The following is an 11,340-nucleotide window of genomic DNA, read 5'->3' as shown; positions in this document are numbered from 1 at the left end:
TTGATTTCATACTCTTTTCTAATACTTCATTAACCAAAACCATGCTTGACTCTTAAGAATTAACCAAAAGAAAACCAACTCACCTTTGCTTAAAAGCTTCACGGTGGAGAAGAAGAGAAAGAAGGAGAGAAGAAAACTATGGATGTTTTCTTACATTTCCCACGTTTTATATTACTCAAAAAGGGAAGATAAAAATCTTTTCTATGAAAATACCATTTTAGCCCTTTAGTTTATCCATCTTTACTATTTAATCCAAAATCCTTTACTTAAGTCCCTGAACTTTTAGCTTATTTTGGAATTGAGCACAAAGTTTCCAAAATTTATATTTTAGTCACTGACCCGGCTTTTGGGATGTTACAACTATTTTGGATGACTACATTGTATTTCTTAAAGAAAATGATGATGATAATGGAATGATGGAAGATGATTCAATCAACTTTCATCAGGCCATGAAAAGTACTAACTCTCAAAAGTGGATTGATGCCATACAAGAAGAGTATAAGTCCATGCAAGACAATAAAGTTTGGGAAATTGTCTCATTACCTGAAGGTGCAAAACCAATTGGTTGTAAATGGATATTTAAAACTAAGAGGGATGTAAATCGTAATGTGGAGAAGTATAAGGCACGTCTTGTAGCTAAAAGATATACTAAAAAAGAAGACACTTGTTGTTCATTATGACCTTGAGTTACACTAGATGGATGTTAAGACTGCGTTTCTAAATGGCAACATTGAAGAAACAATTTATATGACGCAACCGGAAAACTTTGAGTTGGGAGATCCAAAGAATATAGTTTGTAAATTAACTAAATCCATATATAGACTCAAACAAGCTTCTCGTCAATGGTACTACAAGTTTTATCAAGTAGTTATCTCGTTCGGTTTTGAGATGAACATGGTTGATAATTGTGTACATCACAAGTTCATTGGGAGTAAACATATATTTCTGGTTATTTGTTTCGATGACATTTTGCTTGCCACAAATGATGTAAGTTTGTTACATGAAACCAAGAGAACTTTATCTAAGCATTTTGAAATGAAAGATCTTGGTGATGTTTCTTTTGTCTTAAGAATCCAGATACATCGAGATCGTTCTCAAGGAATTATTGGATTGTCACAAAAGAATTATATCGATAAAGTACTTAAAAGATTTGGCATGCAAAATAGTAAACCAGTTGATACCCCTGTCGCTAAAGGAGACAATTTGAGTCTTGCTCAATGTCCTAAAACTGACCTTGAAATTCAAGAAATGCAAAAAATTCTCTATGCATCAGCTATTAGGAGTTTATTGTATGCTCAAGTATGTATACGTCCAAATATTACGTACATTGTTGGGGTATTAGACATATACTTAAGCAACCTTGGTATGGACCATTGTATAGCAGCCAAGAGGGTTATGAGGTATCTTTGGAGAATAAAATATTACATGCTCACTTATAGGAGATTAGATCATTTGGAGGTCATCGGGTATTCTGATTCTGATTTCGCTGTATTCCAAGATAGTAGAAAATCCACTTCATACTATATTTACATGATAGCTAAAAGAGTTATATCCTGGAAAAGTGCCAAATAGACACTTGTAGTTTATTCCACTATGGCACCAGAGTTTGTAGCATGCTATGAGGCATCAAACCATGGAATATGGCTGTGGAACTTTGTCACGGGATTGCATATTTTGGAGAATGTTGAAAGACCACTTAAACAATTTTGTGACTATAAGTCAGCAGTTTTATATTCCAACAATAATATGAGCTCGTCTAAGTCAAAACATGTTGACATAAAGTTCCTAGTTATGAAATAGAGAGTATAGAATGGACAAATATCCATTGAATACATTGGAACAAACTCCATGATAGTGGATCCACTCATAAAAGGTTTAGCATCTAAGGTCTTTCATGGGCACACTGCTCATTTATGTATTTGGTTATATCACTTGATTATATCATTGTTTGAGTAGGTGTTTTGTTTGCTTATGTTTGTTTTCCCAGACATTTATGTATTTGGTTATTTTATAATCAGAAATAAAATATTCAGTTTATTCACTCTCTTTTATTGTTTAAAGAATGACCTCACTTATGTTTAAAGAGGACCAGTTGGAAATAGACTTCTGCAGTTCACATTGCATGTAATTTAAATGCTACGCTCCATGATTGATTTATGTCATTTGATTGTGTCTATATATGTGACCATTGATGGGTCTAGTCATGATAGATATGGCAAAGACCCTTTTGATCATATATGGATATAGTTGATGGACCCTTTTGATCATATATGGATATAGTTGATGGACAATATTGTATAGAATACCTATTGTACAATAACAAGTTTTGAGCTCATTAAGTTATACATTTATAAGGAAATATATGTTGCCCAAGTGGGAGATTATTGGATTAAAATCCACAATTATGGGCACATATTTATAATGTATATTGTTATCATAAAATATGACATAAATTAAGTGACCAATTATATTATAAATTCATAAGGTATTAAAAGTGTCATGGAAATAAAAGTGTAGATACCATTAAAGTTGTATTTATAATTCGATGAGGGGTAGAGTTATAAGTACATATAATAATTGATTCAATCAACTATATAAAGGGTCATAGTCCCCAAGAAATAGATATCTCGTATTTTCTCCTATCCCCGTCAAAGACTTAATACTAAAGGGAATTCTATCTTCTTGGAAGATCACAACCAAACTCTCAACCTTCTAGGTAATCTCCAACAATGGATTCAGGTACACTTTCGTAAATCTAGTATTTATTTTTATTCTTAATGGTTTGGCATGAGTAGATTCTAGTTGTTTGATTTCATATTAATTTATGGTTTGGTTCATACAACCTGATCTCTCATAAACGCTCGTCAGTAGACCCGAATTTATCTTATCCTGTTCATATAAACAATGACCGCTCGACTAGAGTTACGTGTTCTAAAGCTCCCGAACCTAGAGCTACCGAACGTGGGGAACATGTTTAGCGTTAGTGCTACAGCTTTCAAGAGGTGTGTTCCTTGTTTAGTGTTACATGTGTTATACTTGAGTGTGCTATGCATGTGATATGCTTGATCTTTGATGATGTGAATATGTATGACCATGATTTATATTTACTGATGTGTATTTATATCAAATAATTGAGTTATTTTATATTAATGAGTAAAGTATGATGAATTGTTTTTTTAGAAATAAAGTATGATGAATTGAACATGTTATAATCGTATATCTTTAGTTTGAACATATTCGTTATTGATACCGTTCTATGTGTTGCATCGGAATGACATAACATCATAGAAAGAATCGAATTACTGATTGTTCATCTATTGTGATGATAAACTCAATTATCAATTGATTCATCTGTTAAGGTGATAAATCTAATTACCGACTGATTCATCCATTAGGATGGTAAACCCAACAATTGCATAGCGATGTGGTAGAGTGAACTAGGTTGCATTTCATTGCTTGCATATCATGTATGGAGATTTGGTTATGATAGGTATACTACATTGAACATTGTGTGAGGTTTAAATGATATATATGGATTCTTTGTTGCTTGGCATGCACTTAAAGGACACATTAAAAGTTCTATAGCACATCCTTTATTTTCTGTTTTATAAATTCTCGAGATCGATATGATCGTTTTGGTACTTGGATGATCGACTAGTGATATTTTACCATTTTATACGGAATGACTATTTTCAGACCACCCTTATATTTTATATTGTTTTTTGGATTTGAGGTTTGTTTCACATTTGGACTTTTGGTACATAATCTGTGTGGAGATTCTGTATTGTGTTTTCGCATGCATTGGTTTAGTAATTATGGATTCATTATCATACCATAACGTTTTATCTATTGATATTTATTTATTCTGTAACTTATTGGGAACCATTATTTATATATTTTTTTCTTTCTAAAAAAATTTAAGACTACGCATTTATGAATTATTAAGAATGTAACCTTCAAAATTTGGTCATAACATCTAGATCGAGTTTAGGAGTTATACATGCGGTTCATCGATGCCGCTCCATCACTTCGACCACCGTCGACAGTGGTCGAAAAACCAAAACTCAACACAAAAAACAGCTTAGACCACTTGTCTTGTTGTCCAAAACTCAGATCCGAGACCTAAATCACCAAATAAGGACCCTAAACCCTTCAAAACCTCCCTTGACTCTTCGGTTTTCCTATCTCTGGCGACCTAAGGCGACCGTTCGTTATCTCTTCTCCACCATAAACTTGAAGAAACTAAGGCTTCGATCTCTCCGTTTTTGGCGACAAACTCCGACTTCTACAACGCTCGGACACCAACAGGTAGACAATCTAACCCCCTTCTTACTCTATGTACATGCATATCAAAAGAAAGGTTCAAAAAAAGGTAAAATACCATAGAAATCTTATTCTTTCTATTTTTCAGAGTTGTCAACCCCTTTTACATTTTGATTTGGGTGTTTAAACCCAGTTACAAAGGTTAGATCAGTAAAACTCTAAGAAGATCGATTTTTTCTTATTTTCTCTCATTTTGTTACACGACTAACGATGAGGCTTTAATCGACCGATGAAGTGCTTGCTGGCAGCTGGTATGGCGAGGAGAAATTGGTGGGTGCTGCTGAGATGCATGAGGACCGTTGGGAAAATGAAAAAAACTTATTTTAGTGGATTTATGTTTTATTCGTTTGGGATTAAAATGGTGATTATACCATTCATGAAATAACTTTACTACCTAAAATGAAACGTTAAAGGATAATTTTTGACGTCACGCTATTTTTTTCTCTATTAAAATTGTTCTTTTTACTAAATCGGTGAATATAAATGCAATTTATTCAATACAAAACCAAACGTACATAAAAACGAGAGTAGAACAGTCTCTAAACACGCTGAAATACAAAACTCAGTCCCCAAAGTCGTACACACAAATGACACAATGTCACAATCAACATCCTACACGCTTTAAACAAGCTTAATCAGCTACTTAAAACCCGGACCGAGCCTCCTCCACCGGCAGCTCTTCCACCGCCGACACCAAAACCGAAGTTTTACCAGCGTTTCTCGCCGAGCAGTTGGCACGAATCTCCCCATCGTTGCCGGTCAACACACTCAACTGCCCCATCTTTATCATCGCCACCGCAAACCTCTGGAAGAAGAGATTCTGATCAATAGCAAAGCTAGTAACGATGCCCCTCGTCCTACTATCGGTGTACAAATCTTGGTCGGAGGTGAACAGTCCTTGTCGGTTCATGAGATCGACGTAATATTTGTTGTCGAATATGTTAGGGGTCCTGATGTCCAACACCGTGGTGTTGGTCGAATTGGCTATCGGACAAATGACCTTGAGGTTGTTGGCGAATGTTTGGTCCATGGTGGGGTCTTGGGTAGGGTAGAGTCGGCCGGTGAAAGAGGTGCAATGGCTTAGGCCGATCGTGTGGCCGCCGGAGAGAGCTACGACGTCGGTCGGGTCGAGGTTTTTGGTGGCGAGCATGGAGAGGATGGTGCTGGCGTTGGAGGAGGGCGGCGGTAAGTTCTGCAGTGTTGCATTTATGGTGGCGAAAGTTAACCCATCTCTTCTTCCCATTGGTACAGCATAATACGGACCTCCTGACTGCAAGGGACGAAGTCTTAAATCTTATCCCAAACGATGAAATCATAAAATTTTAAGGGTAAATTATGTATTTAATCATCTAATTGTTTGTGTGTTTATGTTTTGATCATCTAACTATTATTTTTAAAAATGTTATATCTAGCATTACGTTTCGATTTCATTTTGCTCACTCGCCGTTAAAAAAACTCACGTTAGCAGTTCTATTCAGGGATGGATATGAGGACAGTTTCCCTATAAATTTAAAATTACTATATATTTTATATTTTTTCTATGTATTTTTTATTGAAATTTTTTTGTCCCTCTGGAATTTTATAAATTCAAGTTCACCCCCCTAAGTTCAAGTTCGCCCCTAACATAAAATCCTACATCCGTCCCTGGTTCTATTATTCTTCTAACACTAGGCGACCAAAATGAAATCAAAATATAAAATTAGGTATGATTTTGAAAAAGAAAATAGCTAGGTAACCAAAATAAAATCTTACAAATAATTAAGTGACTAAATATGTAATTTTTCTAATTTTTAAATATCATTTGAGTACAATTTTTTGTACTTTCACGTGATTATAATGTATTATATGTTCAGAATTTTTTTAATATATGATAACAAATTCAGTAAATGTAATCGTTTGAACATGAACTTTTAAAAAATAAAATTACTTTTATTCATCATTGAGATCGTTCAATAAATTTAAATATCAACCTTTAAAATTATTAAATCTGCGATATATAGGGATGGCAATGGGTCGGGTCGGGTCGGGTTTTTGGGCCACCCGACCCGACCCGAGAAGAAAGGGTCCTCCACCCGTGACCCGACCCGACCCGACCAAATTAAGGTTTCACCCGACCCGACCCGAATATATAACTTAGAAACCCGACCCGACCCGAAATAATAATAAAAAAATTTTATTCAATGAAAACAGTGACTTAATTGAAAAAAATTATATATGGAGGGATATTATTGTAATTATCCCTAAATATATAGGATAAAATTATATATTTTTCGGGTCGGATCGGGTCAGATTTTTTTACCCTAAACCCGACCCAATCAGATCGGATCGGGTCGAAACCCGTCGGATTTGGGTTGAGTTGCCATCCCTAGCGATATATTTTAACCATACAACGTAATGTTTTAACTTTTACGAATGTATTGATCTCTAAATGACAAATGAGTTGGTAAGCTTCATGGAATTTTCACATGCCATATGTTGACGAAGTATTCAGTTATTAGTTCTGCAAACGAGTATTTTTTCTAAAAAAAATTACAATTTAGTCACTCAATTAAAATATTATTATAAATAAGTTATTGGCTGTTAAATATTAGATGGAATAGTGACGTGACTTGGAGTAATAATAGTTTTAGTCACACAAAGACTATATACTATGTTTATTTGATCTTAATTTAAAAAATAATAAATTTAACTCTTCGTATTTAAAAATTATATAGCTCTAATTTTTTTATTCTCCCCTATTATATTACTTTCATGTTACTTTTATGATATAATAATAATTTTAGCAATAAATTATTGTTGCTTTATGATAAAATGCAATTATCCTACTATTTTGATTCGAATTTGATGGATTTGTTTAGTTTGATAGTATTGTAAAAATGATTAAATTGATGAAAATTTTAAATATAAAAAAATAAATTTATTATATTATTTCGAATTAAGACTACATTGATAGAATGTGTAATTTTTAGGGACTAAAACCATTTTTATATTATGTCACATAGACTTTTGTTTCAATTTTAAGACAAGCAACCATAGTAATAAACATGTGAGGACCTTAACTCTAATCATTCATTAAAAGAAAGCTGAAAATGTTATATTTAAACAAAAGTTAATATCCAACTAATGTGGGATATTATTATTTTTTTACAATCTCACATTGGTTGAATATTAATATTTTCAAGTGTACACATCTAATATTTTTTAGAGTAAAGTACACAAATGGTCCCTCGACTATAGGATATTACTTTATTGAGTCCTTTAACTATTAAAGATTACAAAATGATCCTTCAACTATGAGGAGTTGCTTTGTTGAGTCCCTCAATTATTAAAAGTTATAAAATGATCAGTTGACTATTTATTATGTTTCAAACTTGTCATTTCTTGTTAAAAAAAATTATTGTCTAAGCTAGACATTAACATACTGACTGAGATATGATAGTCGTTTGGGATTATGAGATCATATTTTATCATAGCTCATTCAATAGGTTAACAAATAACTCAAACTGCTGCTAAATTTTTAATAGAAAATGACAAGTTTGGAATATAATGAATACTCAAGTGACCATTTTGTAACTTTTAATAGTCAATAGACTCGAAAAAAGCAACTTACTATAGTTCGAGGACCATTTTATAACTTTTAATGGTCAAAAGACTCAATAAAGCAATATCATGTAGTAGGAGGACCATTTATGTACTTTATCCTGTTTTTAATTTATTTTTATTGATTTATTAGAGTCAAAACCCTCACTGGTACGTCTTTATTGTCGTCTAATTCGTGTTCGTATTAACATAGGTTTCTAATACGTAGGTGCACATATTTCTTTCTAAATAAACTTATATTACTTTCTTAAAAAGTTCTCATATTTAGAGGATTGATTCTTATTTTTGTAGTCATTGTGTACCTATAAAAATAAAATCTGAAAGTATATGAATGCAAATTTATATGAAAAGGTAGCAGTGATAGATGATACCAAGTACACGGATTCACGAGCAGCAAGAGCAAGGATATCAGCACAGGAGACGACTCTTCCACAGGCGTTTTCGATGCGACTGCGCAGTTCGTTGATGATCTCGAATGCCCTATCCCTCAGGGTGAGGTTCGGTGGAGCTTCTTGTTCCCCAGGTCCACTTGCCGATCCATCCAACAACACCGATGCATCACATCCCTAATAAGAACCATCGACGAAAAGATCATAAAACAACGATGGTTATACATCATACTGCAATAATTCGTCGGACGTTATAGCGTTCCATGACGTACCTGGACGAAGCAATCATGGAAATGAAGACGGAGCAAGCCGGCAGCTTGGCCTATGTCGCTAATGAAGACCGACATCAAGTAGTCCCTTATAATGAATTCGAGGACGGGACATGTGTTTTGGTAGAATGTCCAGGAGAGACCACTCACGATCGGAGTCGGCTGGTCGACGGTGCCCTCCGAGATAGATAAGTAAGGAGCAAGCAAAACAGAAGAGATGAAAAGGAAAGCAATGAAAGGTTTGGTAGCTATAGCCATGGCTAGCTTCTTGTTGTTTCTTTCGTGTATTGGACAAAACATAACGTGGTCTTATTTATAGCTTTTCAAGTCATTCATTTAGATTTTATTCACATTAGTCCTCTCCATGGACGGACCGTGGGATGTCAAGGATATGAATCTATATAGGATTAAAATCAGATAAATTTTGATTTGATTGTGTCAAGTCGAGTTTTTTTTTTTAAATTTATATTCGGGTGGATTTGACCTTTTAAAAATTAAGGTCGAGTCGCATGGAATTTAAATTTAGGGTAAACTCGACCCGAGATGATAATATAATTATATCTTATATATTTAAGGAAGACTATAAGAATAAGTTCTATTTATTTTTTTCAATAAAGTATTTGTTTCATGTCAATTCAACTAATAATTTTACCCGAAAATCAAGTCGATAAGAGTCTTCCTAAACTTAGGTCAAACCAAGTTCGAGTCGATCAAAAACCTAACTCGACCCATGCTCATCTTTAGTAAGAGGGCAGTCGCATGTCCTGAAAGTTTTAAATTCTCATATAGTTTAACTATTTTTGTGTGTATTTTCTATTATCGATTTAATTTTACACTTCTTGAATTTTTATAATTTTACATCATTAAATTTTTTAATATAACTTTTTAAAAATTCATGTCTTTTAACATAAAGTCTTACATCCGTTATCATCATCCTCTCTTCTAAATAATAATAACAATTGCAAGTTTGACAAAGATTTTGTGTAATGTCATGTCGGTTTAACATTAGATTCGAAATCTTTGATTTATTTTCATAAGATAGGTGGATTGAGATCTCATTAAGAATCAATACAAATTTGAGATGGATTAGTTATACTTACTCTCAATAATAAACTTCATACCTACATTCGTTAATAAAGCTATATTTTTCTTCTTTTGAAGTTAGGGGTTATTGTGTAATTATATCAACTTTATAATTAAAATAAATTATATACACTTAATTGAACTCAAAATAATTTATCAGAATAAATCCAGATTAAATCGACATATTATCAGATTTAAATTTAAAATCTTAAACTTTTTAAGATCTGATAATTTTTTTAAATAGTTTTATCTTACCTAGTTAAAAAATCAATACTTTAGGATAACACAGTATTTAATGTAACTGGTTATCCTTTAACCACTTCCTAAAAGTGTGTTAATGTAACTGGTTATCGTTTAACCACTTCCTAAAAGTGTGTTAATGTAACTGGTTATCGTTTAACCACTTCCTAAAAGCGAGCCGCCCACCATGGAAGATATCGTTATCGACAAAAACACAAGAAACCCTAGACCAACGGAAGATACACCCAATCTGGGATTGCCCCCATACTCGAACGTCCAGGTTCTCCTATTCGGCCTGAAGACCAACAAACGGCCAAAAAGATAAGGAAAGACGAACCTGCAGAGGATACAACAGCCATGCAAACGGAGGCCATCAACATGGAAGATGATGGAAACAAAGAAACAAATAAGGAAATCAATCTTGAACCAAAGAATAATCCGGAAACAACTCAGAAAACATGTTATAGTTTGGATCCGATTACCCGGTTTGCCAAATCGATACTACTGCAAAGCTCTGTTTCGAAGAATTGCGAAGGTGGTAGGACAAGTGAAATCACCATTTTATTATTATTATTATTAAATTACAAAAGTTATAAAAAAAAAGTCAAAAATCATGGACATATCCCGTGAAATCCGGCTGCCATGCTGCTGCACCAGTGCCTGACATGCCGGTCGCCTGCCATCACCGTCTGCACCGGTGTCTAACCCACCAATCACCTGTACCAAGCTCCCATCAGTAGGCTGCAAGAAAAAACCAAATGTAATTGGATAATAAAAAACCCCAATAACACATTTGTAAAGGGCTCTTCCGATTCAATTTCAAAGAGGCAATACAACTTCATTTCCAACATCTATTTTTCTTCAATTTTTTATTTGCATTCCATTTGAAAACTAACAAAAAAATAAAAAGAAACCAAACACCTTTTTTCATCCTTATATCCATTAAAACCAAACAAATCAAGTGTGAATGAACGAAAAAAATCGAAGAGAGAGGAATAGAAAAAATTGAAAAGATAGAGGAGGGGACCTTACCTCTCGACTGGAGGCTTCATCGGCATTCGGGAGGTCCGTTTGTCGATCCAACTGTTGAGAAGGGAGAGAATAAACTGTGAACCACATATTAAAAAATCATATCGATCTTGATTCATCAAAGAGGCAATACAACTTCATTTCCATAATCTATTTTTCTTCAATTTTTTTATTTAAATTCCATTCGAAAACTAACAAAAAAATACAAAGAAACCAAACATATTTTTCATGGTCATATCCATTCGAACCAAACAAAAACAAGTGCAAATGAACAAAAAAAATCAAAGGGAGAGAGGAATGAAAAAAAATTGTAAAGAGAGATGAGGGGACTTTACATATCGACTGGAGGCTTCGTCGGCATTCGTGAGGTCCATTAGTAGATCCAACCGTTGAGAAGGGAGAGAAGA

At 33.7% G+C, this 11,340-nt stretch overlaps 1 protein-coding gene across 1 annotated transcript; it reads right to left on the bottom strand.

The window, feature by feature from the left end:
- Positions 1-4,797: 4,797 nt before the first annotated feature.
- LOC120155807 (peroxidase 12-like) lies at positions 4,798-8,878 on the bottom strand. The gene is made up of 3 exons (XM_039167271.1): positions 8,585-8,878; positions 8,295-8,489; positions 4,798-5,593 (listed from the first exon to the last, which is right to left on the bottom strand). Exons 1-3 carry the CDS (start codon positions 8,837-8,839, stop codon positions 4,967-4,969), a joined length of 1,077 nt encoding a protein of 358 aa, XP_039023202.1. The 5' UTR covers positions 8,840-8,878; the 3' UTR covers positions 4,798-4,966.
- Between the last annotated feature and the right edge of the window lie 2,462 nt (positions 8,879-11,340).

The sequence above is a fragment of the Hibiscus syriacus genome, unplaced genomic scaffold, assembly GCF_006381635.1.
Source record: "Hibiscus syriacus cultivar Baekdansim isolate YM2019G1 unplaced genomic scaffold, ASM638163v2 tig00111208_pilon, whole genome shotgun sequence".
NCBI classification, from domain to species: Eukaryota; Viridiplantae; Streptophyta; class Magnoliopsida; order Malvales; family Malvaceae; genus Hibiscus; species Hibiscus syriacus.
The sequence above is the reverse complement of the archived record's forward strand: the minus strand, read 5'-3'. Positions and strand labels throughout refer to the sequence as shown.